This window comes from Bubalus bubalis, chromosome 4 (genome assembly GCF_019923935.1).
Source record: "Bubalus bubalis isolate 160015118507 breed Murrah chromosome 4, NDDB_SH_1, whole genome shotgun sequence".
NCBI classification, from domain to species: domain Eukaryota; kingdom Metazoa; phylum Chordata; class Mammalia; order Artiodactyla; family Bovidae; genus Bubalus; species Bubalus bubalis.
In genome coordinates, this window is record NC_059160.1 from 110,144,604 (window position 1) to 110,162,517 (window position 17,914).

At 37.6% G+C, this 17,914-nt stretch overlaps 1 protein-coding gene across 1 annotated transcript in view; it reads right to left on the reverse strand.

The window, feature by feature from the left end:
- Window positions 1-17,914, reverse strand: part of OTOGL (otogelin like) — a 198,463-nt gene that overhangs the window by 77,259 nt on the left and 103,290 nt on the right. Inside the window, exons 26-28 of the mRNA XM_045165523.1 lie at window positions 10,026-10,160; window positions 4,648-4,797; window positions 3,590-3,709 (exon numbers count right to left, since the gene is read on the reverse strand). Of these exons, the coding sequence (XP_045021458.1) occupies window positions 3,590-3,709; window positions 4,648-4,797; window positions 10,026-10,160 (405 nt within the window). The remainder of the gene's footprint in view (window positions 1-3,589; window positions 3,710-4,647; window positions 4,798-10,025; window positions 10,161-17,914) is intronic.

The window sequence follows — 17,914 nt, forward strand, 5'->3', positions numbered from 1 at the left end:
CGAGCAGATGAGAGAAGAGAAGCTAAAGGCAAAGGAGAAAAGGAAAGACATACCCATTTGACTGCAGAGTTCCAAAGAATAGCAAGGAGAGATAAGAAAGCCTTCCTAAGTGATCCATGCAAAGAAATAGAGGAAAACAACAGAATGGGAAAGATCTAGAGATCTCTTCAAGAAAATTAGAAATACCAAGGACTCATTTCATGCAAAGTTGGGCACAATAAAGAACAGAAACAGTATAAACCTAACAGAAGCAGAAGGTATTAAGAAGAGGTGGCAAGAATACACGGAAGAACTGTATAAAAACAATCTTCATGACCCAGATAACCACAATGATGTGACCACTCACCTAGAGCCAGACATCCTGGAATGTGAAGTCAAGTGGGACTTAGGAAGTATCACTACGAACAAAGCTAGTGGAGGTGATGGAATTTCAGCTGAGCTATTTCAAATCCTAAAAGATGATTCTGTGAAAGTGCTGCACTCAATATGCCAGCAAATTTGGAAAACTCAGCAGCAGCCACAGGATTGGAAAAGGTCAGTTTTCATTCCAGTCCCAAATAAGGGCAATGCCAAAGAATGTTCAAACTACCACACAATTTTACTCATATATATGCTAGCAAGTAATGCTCAAAATTCTCAAGTCAGGCTTCAACAGTACATGAACCAAGAGCCTTCCAGGTGTTCAAACTGGATTTAGAAAAGGCAGAGGAATGAGAGATCAAATTGACAACATCCGTTGGATCATAGAAAAAGCAAAAGAGTTCCAGAAAAACATCTACTTCTGCTTCGTTGACTACCCTAAAGCCTTTGACTGTGTGGATCACAACAAACTGGAAAGCTCTTAAAGAGAAGGGGATACCAGACCACCTTATCTGCCTCCTGTGAAATCAGTATGCAGAACAAGAAGAAACAGAACCAGACATGAAACAATGGACTGGTTCAAAACTGGGAAAGGAGTATGTCAAGACTGTATGTTGTTACCCTGTTTATTTAACTTCTATGCAGAGTCCAGCATACGAAATGCCAGGCTGGATGACTCACAAGCTGGAATCAAGACTATGGGGAGAAATATCAATAACCTCAGATATGCTGATGACACAATCCTTATGAAAGAAAGTGAAGAGGACCTAAATAGCCTTTTGATGAAGGTGAAAGAAGAGCATGAAAAAGCTGGCTTAAAACTCAACATTCAAAAAACAAAGATCATGGCATCCAGTCCCATCATTTCATGGCATATAGATGGGGAGACAATGGAAACAGTGACAGATTTTATTTTCTTGGGCTCCAAAATCACTGCAGATGGTGACTGCAGCCATGGAATTAAGACGCTTGCTCCTTGAAAGAAAAGCTATGACAAACCTAGACAGCAAAGTACAGACATTACTTTGCCAACAAAAATGTCTGTCTAGTCAAAGCTATGGTTTTTCCAGTAGTCATGTATGGATGTGAGAGCTGGACCATTAAGAAGGCTGAGTGCTGAAGAACTGATGCTTTTGAACTGTGGTGTTGGAGAAGACTCTTGAGAGTCCCCTGGACTGCAAAGAGATCAAACCAGTCCATTCTAAAGGAGATCAGTCCTGAATATTCATTGGAAGGACTGATGCTGAAGCTGAAGCTCCAATACTTTGGTCACCTGATGTGAAGAACTGACTCTTTAGAAAAGACCCTGATGCTGGGAAAGACTGAAAGCGGAAGAAGTGGACGACAGAGGACAAAATAGTTAGATGGCATAATCGACTCAATGGACGTGAGTTTGAGCAAGCTCCAGGAGATGGTGACGGACAGGGAAGCCTGGCGTGCTGCAGTCCATGGGGTCGCAAATAGTCAGACATGATTGAGCAACGGAACAAAAACAATCACTATGCTCAGGCTTCCCAGGGGGCGCTGCCGCTGCTGCTAAGTCGCTTCAGTCATGTCCGACTCTGTGCGCCCCCATAGACGGCAGCCCACCAGGGTCCGCCGTCCCTGGGATTCTCCAGGCAAGAACACTGGAGTGGGTTGCCATTGCCTTCTCCCCAGGTGGCGCTAGTGGTAGACAACCTGCCTGCCAATGTAGGAAACGGGAGACATGGGTTCAATCCGTGGCTTGGGAAAATCCCATGCAGGAGGGCATGAGAACTCACTCCTGTATTCTCCCTGGAAAATCCCAGGGAGAGAGGAGCCTGATGGACTATAGTCCATGGGCTTACAGAGTCGGACACAACAGAAGCAACTTAGCACACAGGCACCATACTCACTCTAGTCTTCCTGATGCCTTCTAAAGGGCTGCTCCTTCCTTTGCGGCTACCCTCTTTCTCATCACCTTCAGTTTTATAGTGCCTGTGAGTCTTGTGAGAATCAACTCAATGGCATCTTCCTTTGACCACAAACTCCATGCTGTATACACCTATATCAAAGCACCTGTCTCATAGTGCCATTGTTAACTTTTCTACCTCATCTGCTAAACTAAATTCCCAAGGTCAGTGGCTGTTTTAATCACATAATGTGTTCATATCTCTTGGAAAACATTAAGTGCTAGCCAGAACTTACTGAATGAAATTTTTTTTTTCAGCTTTGTCCATTAGGTATAAATGAGTTTAAAATTCTTTGGTCTAAATATTTAAGTATGATTATAAATTAAGTATTCCTTAATTCATTTTATATCAAAAAATAAAATCTTTATAATTTTTAATGTAGACCACAATGAAATATACTGCTTAAATTTTACTAAATTGGGTGAATGTTTAACCCCAATCCCCTTTTAATTTTTTAAAGAGATTTAGATATATTAGTAAACTAGGCAAAATAGTAAAACAACTAATCAAATAGTAACCAACCAGGAAATTGTAGTTGCAGACTCTATTTTTAGTTATAAAAAATAGGTTTAAAAAAGAAGAAAAGAGTAGAACAAATTTCCATTTAGACTGTTTTCTTAGTTAAGTGTTTCTCAGATTGTGTCCCATAGAAAACTATTTCTTTGAGAACTGATATACAAAAACATAAGCTCTGTGTCAGTAAATTTGGGAATCCTTCAAACACATCGCTGTCCTGAAGGCATATAAGGCCTCAAGAAATCCTTCAAAAAAGAAATATGCCTGACTTAATTCATCCTAACTGCTCCCTAAGGTAGTTGGCTATGAATTCACTCTTTACCCCACCCCACACACAGCTATGTCTGGAGAACAAATGTTAAGAAATTCTTTCTTCATTTATTCATTACCTTGAGTTGAATAAAGATACATCATTAGAAATACAAATACATTGAAAGAGCATTAGAAAGGAAAAGCATGAGATTAGAAGATGAAAATTTGAACATCATCTCTGTGACTTTCTGGATACACAATAGTAGACAAGGAATTTAACCTTCCTAAGCCTCAATTTCTTCATCTGTAATATGCAGTCAATACCCTTTATATTATCAGATTGTCACAAGGATTGCATGAGAAATTAAATGTAAAAGCAGTTTGACTTTGTCAACTATAAATTACTACACAAATATTACATAAAATAGTATTACCTAAATAAATTTTCCTGTAAGCATAAAATGTTTTAGTGGATAAGTACACCAGAAAATATTTGTTTTGTTCTAAAATATCTATATTCCACTTACCTGTCCTAATGCCCAACTATCTCCAAATACCTGGGCATTTCTCACTTCCAAGTTATTGGATGTGGTCATATCATTTGAAGTACATTTGTCAAAGTTTCCACATAATCCAGATAATTTGTTCTAAAGGAAAAGAAAATTACCATGAAATATTCTATATTCATTTCAACATTTAAGGACTAAAATTTTAAACATCTAAAATAATAAAAATATCTAATAATATTTAGCACAATATTTAATAATAAGCAATCATTAAAACAATGTAAAATATAAATTGAAAAGAACTGTAAACAATCCAGACTGAGTATTCAACCATTAATGGATCAAACAAACTAGTATACCCATACAACAAGAATATCACACAGCAGTAAACAGGGGCAAACAATTAATTCATTGAGAAATATGAATGAATCTTGAATGTGTTTCATCAAGCCAAAGAAGCCAGACCCAAAGGACTATATATTGCATGATTTCATTTATACTGTATCCAGAAAAGGCAAAACTATGCAGTGGTTGCCGAGGGTGAAGGGTAAGAAGTAACCATTGACAATAAAAGAGCAACACAGAATAAATTTGGAAGCTGACAGATCTGTTCTTTCTAGAACTGTGGTGGTGGATACACAGCTCCATGCATTTGTTGAAATACATAGAATTACAATCATAAAAATAAATTATTTTACATTTTTAAAGAATTTTACTATATGTAAGCTTAAAAATATCTGGAAAATGGAGGAAAAGATGGAACACAAATTGTAATAAATCCAACTGTATTACAAACAAGATCATATAATCATACTGTAGGGAGTGGGAATAAAAGCTTAACTAAGTAACTTTGGAAAACTGGATACTGTAAAGTTGAAGTTAAGAATAGTATGCAACACATGGTAAAGTTATTCTTCCCTGGGATCTGAGTTAGTTATTCTAAAAATATAACATGTCTCAATCATTTGAGAAATATCTCATTTCATCAATCGTTTTATTTCCATAAAACATTAAAAAGTCCAATGTAATTTCATTTCTTGTATCTCATTTGGATTGACCTACCAAATAGGTAGACCTACCTTCCACCGTGGTCCAACTTTGATATGGATGGTTGTCTTTTTATCCCAAAGAATAGTGATGTCTTTCTCTGGAAAGTATACTACCATGCAGTACCCTGCCTTCCACAGCTGATATGTTGGTTTATTTTCCAGAAAAAAACCTGATCGTTTCTTCAAAAAAAAGGGAAAAAACATAATAAAGAAAAAAATGAATTTCTTATTTTCTCACCAAAATGCAAACATTAATTAAATTAATATCTGTCAATAAATATCTATGTACTAGAATTTTGGCTTACCCCTATCCTTCCTTAATTTTATAACAAAAGACAAAAACAAATGAATAAAATAGGAAAAACATAAAATTGATAACAAGACACAGTAGGTAGGCTCAAGATAGATAAATGGGCAAAGAGAAAAAGGTATTTCAGTTATAGAGAAGAGCAGTCAAGGCATGGGCATACAGTACATTAGGCGGATTTGTTAGGGGAAGCACCCTGACTGAAACCGCCCACCCTGGCCGGGCACCATAGTAACCATTTGCATGAGCTGTTTTACCACAGGAGGTCCTGGTAAGGAACATGGAACTAATAAGCTTCCACCAACTGGAAGAGTTCGGGAAAGGTCGAAAGGAGACACCACATGTCCGACCACCTCCCAGAAGCCTTCACTCTGGCATCCATCTTGGCTGAACAAGGCTTGCACCACCAGGAAGGACTCTGAGTCAGATGATTGGCCAAAGACAACCCGGAAACTAACCCCATCACCATAAAACCAGAGACTGCAAGCCATATAGCAGAGCTGTTCTCTTGGGTTTCCTTACCCTACTGCTCTCCACTCGGGTGCCCTTTCCCAATAAAATCTCTTGCTTTGTCAGCACATGTGTCTCCTCGGACAATTCATTTCCAAGTGTTAGACAAGAACCCAGTTTTGGGCCCTGGAAGGGGTCCTCCTTCCTGCAACAGATATACCTGCTGACCCAGCAATTCTATATTGATGGCTAATAAATATGATTGAGTACCATAAATGTCGATGGACATGAATCTGAGCAAACTCCAGAAGATAGTGATGGACAGGAAAGCCTAGTGTGCTGTAGTCCATGGGGCCACAAAGAGTCAGACAGGACTCAGAGACAACGACAACCAAAAATGTATGACTTTGCATAATTGAAAAGAATAAGCACAAAATGTGTGTGTGTGTGTCTATAGAGAGAGAGAAAGAGTTGCTAAGGAGGATGAGGAGATGAATTTCCATCAAAGGAACTTAGGAAGGCTTCTTGCAAGAGGTAGGACATATATTATTGATCTGTAAGAGATCATAAATAGGAAAATAAACAGGGATGAAAAATGGAATGAGGAAAGAAACCATTGGGAATAAAGGCTTGGGGGGCCAGAAGTTCAAGATTTTTACAGAACTAGAGAAAGCACAGAGAGCTACAGCACGGATTCCATACAAGCATAGTCTGAGACCCTTTGCCATCAAGTTACCCATTAGAGTCAATGGCTGTTATTTCATGTGCAAAATGCCTTCAACAGAGGATTTGGAATACTAAAGTGACAGATGATGTTTGCGTTACTAAAAGAAAATAATGTGTGTGCTAGAAAGGATAATAGCAGGGAGAAACTAGAGATGGAATCCATTGGGAAAATTTAGAGTACCTTCAACCTAAAGTGAGAATATGCAATGTTCTTTATGGGTAAGAGCTATACCCTGTAAAAGACTATGCTGACTCTAACACTGAAATTAACTCACACAATAATTTTTAAAATACATGGTTAAGTCAAAGTAAATAAAGCAAAATTTTAACTAGAAGCAAAATTTAAATTGTGAAGGAGATATGAAATCCTTTGGCTATTTTTTCTCCCAAGTAATAACAAAAGCATAGTTTGGGAAACACTGTACTAGAGTGTACATTTTTATAAATCTTTCACAGGGGAAATTAAATAAACTCATATTCACAAGAAGTTTTCAGTCTCCTAGACCAACATCATACTTGCAAGTGCTCAGTATATTATATAGGACAGTATATATTTTGTTAGTGAACTCTACCTAACCTCATTCCTTTCTGCTTCCAAGTGCCAAGTTGGAGTTATGGGGCAATGCCCTCAGTACCTGTAAGGGTCTGCATTCAACCTGGAAGTATACTTGTATCCAAGTAAGCAAGGCATTAAGTAATAAAGAAAAAACACTATGGCAGGTCAAGAAAGACTACAAAACAAAGGGGAAAAAAATCCCTGTTTTTATCAAAGGGGTATACATTTTCATTTCACTAGGTCCACAAAATGTAGCATACCAGGCTGCCATATCACTCTCTGCCATAGAATCTATTTTTATCATTTTGATTACACTTTTCAGGACCTTTCATCATCTGATTTGTCTTTGGCTTTATTATCTGTCTTCCTCCCTTTATGAATGTTAGCTCCTAGAAAGATGTACTTTGTCAAGTTTATGGCAGTATCTGCACCTTCTAGATCAAGGGTAACTCACATATTTTTAATACCTTCTTGCACTGGCCTACTTATAGTTCTCAGCTTCCAGCCTGAGCAGCAATAATCAAAGCAAGTAAGTGAAATGTTTGTGGCTTATAGCTCCTTTTCAATCTATGAAATACTTTGTCATGTATTTTCCTATTAAACTTCCCTGAGGCTGGTTGACATATCACTGGAACATAAAATAAATTTTTGGATAAGATTATTGGACTTCCTTCAGATTGGTTTTGTATTAGTTATCCTGATGTAAAAGCGCATCCTCTATATTTGCCTGTAGAGCTAAATCCTTCATTTTTATTAGACAGGGCAGTTTGCTACAAGAGAACAATCCTCTTTGGTCAGAAGGAGATACTATACTTCTTTCTTTTCAGATTAGGAAGCAAAGATGTTTCTTCTTATAAGAATTATTATTATTATAAGAATTATAAGAAGTATTATGCATTGTCCAAAATAGAGACCTCCACTTCAGAGGAGAATTACAGCACTGTAAATAAACTCTAGTGATGTTAGAAAAATAAGTTATAAAAGTGAAGAATTAAAATTTTTAAAATACAGCTTAAATAAACTCATAAGATATTGATATCCTACATACTTGATAAAATTAGAATTGTATATTAATTGAAAAAATAACAGGTTTTTTTCCTTCTCCTAAATGAGAAATCCATCTGCCATAAAATAAATGGTACTTATTTTCACTTTTCATGTTCAAGAAAAAATATTAACCAGGGATTTGTTAGGGTCAAACTATTTTTATGATTTTTCTTCATCTTCCTTTATACTTCACAGCTGATATGAAGGAGATTCATCAACAGCTCCATTCAGGTGAAAACTGGAAGACGAAAGCTACACAGAGCCGCAATTACCACTTCAAAAATGTGTCAAACAGTCTTTATAAGAGCACTTACTATTTTCAGTTTTTCTTTTTTAAAAAAACACATCCTTTTTCTTAGAGAAAACTTTCACCGATAAATGAATATGCAGCTGAAGGCTACCTCAAACTGCAGTAATTATTTCAAAAAGATGTCAACCTGACTTATACAAACTCTGTTTTACTCAAGTCTTGATCACTGCCTGGTTGGTCTCAACATTTCTGACTAGGACATGAGCTCTGATGTAGGGCACCAATTCTCAAATGTTAGTGTACAGAAGAATTTGAGATACCATTAAAATATCGATTGTCATCAGCTTCAGCCATTCTAATACCTGGGTGGAGTTCATGAACCAGCTCTTATAATTAATATTCTAGATGATTCGAATGCAGAATTTTTGCAAACCAGATTGAGAAATGCTAATCTAAAAATTCAGAAATAGGCCACTTTTAAAGGCCACATGTCAGATTATGTTGCTTAATTCCAAAATGTCTTCATTGTAAAGTAAGTTCAAATACATTACACAGCCATCCTATCAACTGCCCTTGTCCCTGAGCTTCTTGTGTGAAAGTCAGTGTGGACACCCCTCCCCGATCTCTTTGCCTCACCCTCCCTCCACCATCCCCATCTACCTCCACCAAACTAAACTGCTTGAGTTCTCCAAACATGCCATTTTATCTTTCAACTCTGCTCCTTTCGGCATGACTGTTCCTCTGTGCTATCTTTCTATGCTCTCTCCTCACCTGGCTAACACCTGCTCAACCTTGAAAGACTCAGTTCCAATCCTTTTCCCCAAAGCATGTCTTCAAAAATAAGGAGGATGAAGGGGAGGAGGAGAGGAATTTCCTGAAATACATCTTTCATTTAACTCTCATATGAACTTAAGAAGTGGGTTTCATAATCATCCACATTTACAAATGTGAAAGCTGCAGCCTGGAGGGGTTGCCCAAAGTGACGGAGTTCGCAGGTGACAGAACAGGGGTTCTCAGTGAGTACTAACTGACTGCAAAGGCTACGCTCTTTACAACTACCCTCAACATGCCAAGTTGGCTTAGGTCTTCCTCTTAGGGATGGTCCTGCTTTCCTAAGCACACTCCTACCATCGCATACCACACCGCACAGTCTCATTTACTTGAATGGCTCCCTCAACTGAGTACAAGTACCTTAAAGGCAAAGCACAGTGGCTTTTCATTGTTGTGGCCCCGATAATTAACACATATTTTGGTACAAAGTAAACATTTGGAATAAATGAATGAGTGAATGAAATTTATTCATTCTTTCAAATTGCACTGACTCCAAGTATACAAGAGTGAACAAAGAAACAGTGGTCTCAATTCCCACAGAACTCATAGACAAATAGAAAAGACAGACCACCACACAAGGAATTGCACCAAAGTATGACGCACGTGCTGACAGGGAGCTTAAGCACACAAGGAGGATCTCCTTGAAGGAGATAAGACTTGTCACACAAGAGTAGGTTAAATGGAAAGGTTGATCCAGGTAGGAGCAATGGCATTCATGAATAATCAGAGGGGAGGGAAAAATATAGGGCATTTGAAGAACTGATAAAAGCTCCAATTTCTAGAACATGGGCTCGAAGCAGAAAGTGATGAGACACGCGGCAGGAGAGGTGACCATGGCCAGGTTGGGGAGGCCTTGTAAGGGCAAGGGGAGGTTATCTGAAAGTTTCAAAGCACAGGGGTGACAGGAGATGAGATATCCATCTCAGAAAAATCACCCTGGCCGCAGTCTGGCGAGATGGATCAGAGGGGAAAATCTAAGACTGGAGGCTAGCTTGGATAGCTTGGATAATGTTGAAATACTCCAGGTAACTGATGGCAGGGAAAAAATTGGCAAATGGAGATGTAGAGTATAAACAAAAGAGACAAATAGAGTATGATTTACTGAAACCACATAAAACGACAAAGAAAAAACTCAAAACCCAGTAACTGCTTATAAAGAAAAGTACCTCAAACTGCTTCTATTTTCTTTTCAGTATACTCAGGACAAGTTAAAATGATTTTACAAAAAATAATTCACTAACCTGTTTGTAAGGAGAATCATTCAGGTAAATTTCAGTGGCCCCAACTGAAATCAAAACACTTTTAGAACAAACAATTTCATTGTCAAAGCATTTCTTGTTCTGGGCAATGACAGATATATCTGAATCATCTGTACTCTGAAATGTCAAAAAATATTATATTAATATAAATCTATACAATACATAATTTTTACTTACTTTTCATTAAATCTTAAAGAATTCTGAGATTTATAATGAATTGTATTGAAAATGAAATACAACTTGCTTCTAAAATAAAAATCATTTTTGATCTCAAATGTAAAGAATTTAATAAAAATATAGCAAGTTAGCTCAATCTTTAAACTTTTATCTATATCTCCTCTTAAAATGTTGTTCCAAGAAACCTTTCTTTCCATTTTATTATTTGTTGTGCTTGTTCAGTTGCTTAGTCATGTCCAACTCTTTGCAACCCCATGAACTGCAGCACATCAGACTTCCCTACCCTTCACCATCTCCTGGAGCTTGATCAAACTCATGTCCATTGAGTTGGCAATGCCATCCAACCATCTCATCCTCTGCTGTCCCCTTCTCCTCCTGCCTTCAATCTTTCCCAGCAGCAGGGTCTTTTCTAATGAGTCAGCTCTTCACATCACGTGGCCAAAGTATTGGAGCTTCAGCTTCAGCATCAGTCCTTCCAATGAATATTCAGGATTGTATTCCTTTAGGATTGGCTGATTTGATCTCCTTGCAGCCCAAGAGACTCTCAAGAGCTGACTCCAGCACCACAGTTTGAAAGCATCAATTCTTCAGCATTCAGCCTTCTTTATGGTCCAACTCCCACATCCATAAATGTCTATTGGAAAAACCATATATTTGACTACATGGACCTTTGCTGACAAAGTAATGTCTCTGCTTTTTAATATGCTGTCTAGGTTTGACATACCTTTTCTTCCAAGGAGCAAGTATCTTTTAATTTCATGGCTGCAGTCACCATCTGCAGTGATTTTGGAGTCCAAGAAAATTGTGCCATTGTCTTAACATTCTTTGGCATTGCCTTTCTTTAGAAGGCACACGTTTTCTGCTGTGCTTTACTAACTCTACAGTGTGCTTGTGTGAATGAATGACATGCCCTGCGTGAAGCAAGTAAGAAGCCCTGCTCTGCGGTTCCACGGTGATCTCATACGGCTTATGGCAGAAACCTGTTGGGGCGTTATACTGACCTGCCAATGCCAAGAGGCACCCAATGTCTCCTTGAGGAACCGACCAGAAATGGGCAAAGCATGTGGACCGAACTCTCCTTTCTCGGTCAAACTTTTCGGTCTCTTTGACCATTTCATAACTCCATGGGAATTAGAAGTACTAACCTAATCTATTGGAGAAGGCAATGGCACCCCACTCCAGTACTCTTGTCTGGAAAATCCCATGGATGGAGGAGCCTGGTAGGCTTCAGTCCATGGGGTTGCTGAGAGTCAGACACGACTGAGAGACTTCACTTCACTTCTTTAGAATTGGAATGAAAACTGATCTTTTCTAATCATGTAGCCACTGCTGAGTTTTCCAAATTTGCTGACATATTGAGTGCAGCACTTTCACAGAAACATCTTTTAGGATTTGAAACAGCTCAGCTGGAATTCCATCACCTCCACTAGCTTTGTTCATAGTGATGCTTTCCAAGGCCCACTTGACCTCACATTCCAGGATGTCTGGCTCTAAGTGAGTGATCACACCATCATGGTTATCTGGGTCATTAAGATCTTTGTTTGTATAGTTCTTCTGTGTATTCTTGCCACCTTTTCTTAATGTCGTCTGCTACTGTTAGTTCCATACCGTTTCTGTCCTTTATTGTGCCCATCTTTGCATGAAATGTTCCCTTTGTATCTCTAATTTTCTTGAAGAGATCTCTAGTCTTTCCCATTCTATTGTTTTCCTCTTTTTTTTTTTTTTTTTTTTTTTTTTTTTTTTTTTTGGCATTGTTCACTTAGGAAGGCTTTCTTATCTCTCCTTGCTATTTGTTGGAACTCTGCATTCAGATGAGTATATCTTTCCTTTTCTCCTTTGCATTTCTTCTTTACTCAGCTATTTGTAAAGCCTCCTCAGACAACTATTTTGCCTTTTTGCATTTATTTTTCTTGGTGATGGTTTTGATCACTGCCTTCTGTACAATGTTAGGAACCTCTGTCCATAGTTCTTCAGGCACTCTATCAGATCTAATCCTTTGAATCTATTAGTCAGTTTCACTGTATATTCATAATGGGTTTGAATTAGATTGTACCTGAATGGCCTAGTGGTTTTCCCTACTTTCCTCAATTTAAGTCTGAATTTTGCAATAAGGAGTTCACGATCTGAGCCACAGTCAGCTCCCGTCTTGTTTTTGCTGACTGTAGAGCTTCTCCATCTTTGGCTACAACGAATATAATCAATCTGATTTCGGTGTTGACCATCTGGTGATGTCCATGTGTAGAGTCATCTCCTGTGTTATTGGAATCGGTGTTTGCTATGACCAGTGTGTTCTTTGACAAAACTCTGTTAGCCTTTGCCCTGCTTCATTTTGTACTCCAAGACCTAACTTGCTTGTTACTCCAGATACCTCTTGACTTCCTACTTTTGCATTCCAGTCCCCTATGATGAAAAGGACATCTTTTTTGGGTGTTAGATCTAGAAGATCTTGTATGTCTTCATAGAACTTTTCAATTTCAGCTTTTTTAGTATTACTGGTTGGGGCATAGACTTGGATTACTGTGATACTGAATGGTTTGCCTTGGAAACGAACCGAGATCATTCTGTCATCTTTGAGATTGCACACATGTTCTGCATTTCAGACTCTTTATTGACTATGAGGGCTACTCCATTTTTTCTAAGGGATTCTTGCCCACAGTAGCAGATATAATGGTCATCTGAGTTAAATTCACCCATTCCAGTCCATTTTAGTTTACTGATTCCTAAAATGTCGATGTTCACTCTTGCCATCTCCTGTTCAACCACATCCAATTTATCTTGATTCATGGACCTAACATTCTGGGTTCCTATGCAAGATTGTTCTTTACAGCATTGGACTTTACTTTCACCATCAGACACATCCACAACTGGGTGTTGTTTCCACTTTGGCTTAACCATTTCATTCCTTCTGGAGCTATTTCTTCTCTCTTCTCCAGTAGCATACAGGGCACCTATTGACCTGGGGAGTTCATCTTTCAGTGTCATATCTTTTTGCCTTTTCATACTTTTCATTTATCATTACAGTTCAAATTTATCAACCAGTTTCTTCCCATCAAATATCCAATAAGATATGTCACTTAAGGAAATTTTAAAAGATGTTTTTCATTTAGACAATATCTTTTGTTGTATTTTCAGGAGTTCTCTGGCTAAATAATTATTTGCCTAAAGATAAAATCAAAATAAATATAAAACTTTGATACTGTGTTAGTAAATAAAATAATGCATATGATATGAGGGCTTACTTTGAACTTTACATGCATGATCTCATTTAAGTCTTATCACAGTTCTTGAATTATGTATTATCTCCATTTTATAGATAAAGAAACAGAGGTTAAGGATAAAATGAATGTCCAAAGTCACTTAGCTAAATAAGAACAGAGTTCAAAACCCTGTTTTTTCTTAATGCAACTTCTAGAGAAATTAGGAAGAGTTTAGAAATGGTTGAGGAGAAAATTCAACTGTAGGTTATAGGGAATGTTTAGTTTCAGAGAATGTTATGTAATCTCTCACACTCTAAATATAACCTGCTCTCTATCTCCTCACCCTCATCTGCCTTCAGCTACTCCCCTCTCCAATCTACCAAGAACTCACTCTCTGGAAACACGATTTCTGATTTTGTATCCCATTTTCATGAATTGGTTTAAATAGTTCTATAGATCCTGGAAGTTCATTGTAAAAGATTGTTTCGAGTATGTGTAATTTTCTAGGAAGAAAGGCCATGGTTTTCATTATATCTTTGAAGTCCTTATCGCTATGAAAGTTAAAGCCCCAATGCTCTGAGTCCTTCCACTAACTTGTAGAAGGTGGGATATCATAGAAAGGAAAGTGACAATTCTCTAAAATGTCTGGAAATCATATAGGTCTTGATATAAATTCTCCATACTTAGTTTCTTATATCACCAACAATATGAATATTAGCACAGCATATTTCTTGGTTTGGCCAAATTCTGTCTTATTAGTAATTACTATAGCACATTGCCTAGAAGACAGGTTTACAATGAATGCTGTTGACAGAGTAATTAATGTGTCCCTTTGTGACCCAGTTTTCTTTACTTTATAGGAACTGAGAACTTTTTCTTCTTAACAATTCTTTTCGAAAGTATTGCCTAAATTTTGAAAAGAAGAATAGTAAGGGTCATTAAGATGATTATGGCATTGTATTACTCAAAAAAAACAAATAATGCCATACTTTTCTGCCCTTATGAATGATTTTCAAAGAAGAAATATATATATATATAATCAGGGTTTTGTTTTGCTTCCTCTCTGTTGTTGTTATTCAGTCAATCAGTCATGTCTGACCCTTTGTGACCCTATGGACTGCCGCACACCAGGCTTCCCTATCTTTCACTATCTCCCGGAGTTTGCTCAAACTCATGTCCATTGAATCAGTGATGCCATTCAATCATCTCATCCACTGCCATTCCCTTCTCCTCCTGCATTCAATCTTTCCCAGCATCAGGGTCTTTTGCAATGAGTCAGTTCTTCGCATTTGGTGGCCAAAGTATTGGAGTTTCAGCTTCAGCGTCAGTCTTTCCAATGAATATTCAGGATTGATTTCCTTTAGGATTGACTGGTTTGATCTCCTTGCAGTCCAAGGGACTCTCAAGAGTCTTCTCCAACACCACAGTTCGAAAGCATCAATTCTTTGGCGCTCAGCCTTCTTTATGCTCCAACTCTCACATCCATACATGACTACTGGAAAAGCCGAGCTTTGACTATAAGGACCTTTGTCAGCAAGAGTTATTAGATTAAGGGATCTGAAAAGCTGGCAGCAAGGATTTCTATTGCCATTACATTTCCATTACTATTAATTAAAGTGCCTCAGTATTAGCTTTAGTCTGTATATTAACTCAGAAATGCCAAGAAGTAGTCTATATTGTATGGTCTGCTTGGTAATATCAAGTTATGCTGACAGTAACTTGAAACAATATCGATTCCTATGAGCCATGTTTCTCCAATTTCCATTTCTAATATATTTCAAGCTAATATTAGGTTTGAAGATAATGCTACAGAGTTGCTAAGCAACACAGTAAGAAATGATTACAAAACTAGAGTAAAAAGGTCAAGAGCCACGTGCCACATGGATTCCTCAAAACTTCTATGTTTAGGTACTGAAAACATTGATAGAGAATATTCTCCCAACTGATTCTGAACTATAAAACATCAGTACCTCTCAAGGTAATATATTATTTTACTTGACATGTCAGTTTAAGACTTGTCATAGTCCCAGCCCCTTTGAAGGATAACTATACCACGGAAAGTCACTGCTGATACAGCAGCCTCAGGCAGCCATGCTTTATCTTCCACAGCTGAATGGCCTCAAAGCAGCACTTTCTTTGATGGGCCAAGGGACTGTATTGCGCACGCGTGTGCACGCGCGCGCAGACACACACACACACACACACACACACACACACACACACACAAAGACAACTCTAGCCAATTAGATTATTTCTCACATTTGACCCAAAAGGAAGGGACAGGAAGCAAAAGATCATATGCTTATTTTTTTAAAAGAAATGCTTATATCTCAACTCTACAATGTGTTTTGGTCTTTAGTCTGTTCTTTACTTTTATCATTTTCTTTTTCACTTACTTATAGTCCCTGAATATACATTTAAAATTTTACTAGTTAATTCCATCATCTCTTTCATAACCTCTGGAAGGCAGAAAATATTTTTATTTTATGGGGAATAAATTTTATTCACAGTGAAATTTTCATATAATGTTTACATGCTACTTCTTTTTCTCTCTCTTTTGAAGTGCCACACTGTTTTATAATTACTGTGCCATTAATTTTCATTTTACTCTTATTTGACAGAGAAAGCTCCATGTAGGTCTTTATATTTGCTTAAATAGAGTGTAATGATTTCCTTTGACTTCTTTTCCTCTCTGTTTTCATTTCCCTAGATAGACAGATGGATTGATGATGAATAGATAAATACACGCACACATATACAAATACATACAAGTCTACCCTTCATGATATTATGAGATTACAGACAACTAAGAATCTTATAGAGGAGACAGACATGAAAATGTGGAACTTGTGAGATCTAGTGTTTTAAGAAAGACCCACCAGAAGAGACTGAGGAGGGGTCAGAGACAAAGACCAGCAGAGGCAGCAGAAATAGCTCAGAGAATACAACGCAAGAACTACTTCCAAAAAGGAGGATAAGCATTAAAAAGTTTCAACTGGATTTTGCAAATGTCATCATTAATTTTACAGTTGCAATTTTATATGAATCTTATGATTTGGTGATTTAGACAATGGCACCCCACTCCAGTACTCTTGCCTGGAAAATCCCATGGATGGAGGAGCCTGGTAGGCTGCAGTCCATGGGGTCGCTAAGAGTCGGAGACGACTGAGCGACTTCACTTTCACTTTTCACTTGCATGCATTGGAGAAGGAAATGGCAACCCACTCCAGTGTTCTTGCCTGGAGAATCCCAGGGACAGGGGAGCCCGGTGGGCTGCCGTCTCTGGGGTCGCACAGAGTCGGACACGACTGAAGCGACTTAGCAGCAGCAGCAGCAGCACACCAGTCTAAATTTTGAAGGAGCCAAGACTCACATCTATGTTGCACATCCTTTACCTTCACTTTTCGGCATAGGTCCTGACACACAGAAATCACACAGAAAAATAATGATATGAAAAATGATGCAAGGTATAAACATTTGAGAGCAGTATCAGAAGGGTTTTCAGAGACAAGGAGAGCACCAAACATTTGTGGTATCAACTGAACAGAATGCCAAAAAATCAAATCTAGAACAAGTTATAGAAGAAAACTAGCAGGGGCTGTGGCTTCTCATAGATAATGGAAGCAAAGTTTGACTCTGAAATCTGGGAGTTGGAATATTAAATTTCTCACTTTTGCTGAAAACACCCAATGTTCTCTTTCTCTGAGCTTATAGCACAGGTCAGGTTGCTATTTGCTTTCTCAACTCTCTTTACTCTTAAAAAAGTCTTAGCTCAGGAAATACAATGATGACTTTGTCATAGGTCTGCTGCACTATACGTAAAAAATAATGGGCTATATTCCAAGTGCTATTTACAGTATACTACAGTATAACATAAACAGCCTCAAAATGAATAAAATAGCAGAGAACCTGAATTTTTAAAGTTTGATAAACATAAACAAAGATAGGGTAAGTATTCGCTTGGAACTGTTTCCTAAGACTCCACAATCCAGAGATTAAAACACAGGTTTACTATTCCTTTGAATGTCAGAGTCAAGTAACATTATACTTTAAGATAAAGTTGAGTAAGTATTAATTTTTAAAAGTCCAATTGGCAAATAAAAGTGAAATTTTTATGAATTAGATTACTATATCCTTCACAGGGCCCAAAAAAGTAAATGATAAGTTTTACCAAATAAAAATGCTTTACAAATGACAAAAATAAAGCCTAGAATTTGTAATCAAGACAGGGAGGAAAGAGAGCTGCCTGACAAAGAAGGAGGAATTAAATATGCTATCCACAGAAGTGAATGCTGCCTCTGAAAAAGCAGCAAGTCAATGGATGGTGTTGGCAGTCATTCTATCCTTCTCAAAGGAAATGCTGATTCTCAAAAAAAAAAAAAAAACCTTCCCATGAAAAAGAGAAGCAGATGGAATAAGAAAAAAAAATTATAAAACTATTGCAGTAGAAAATCTCAATCATTGAAAAATTTACTATCTGATATGATAATATTTCAA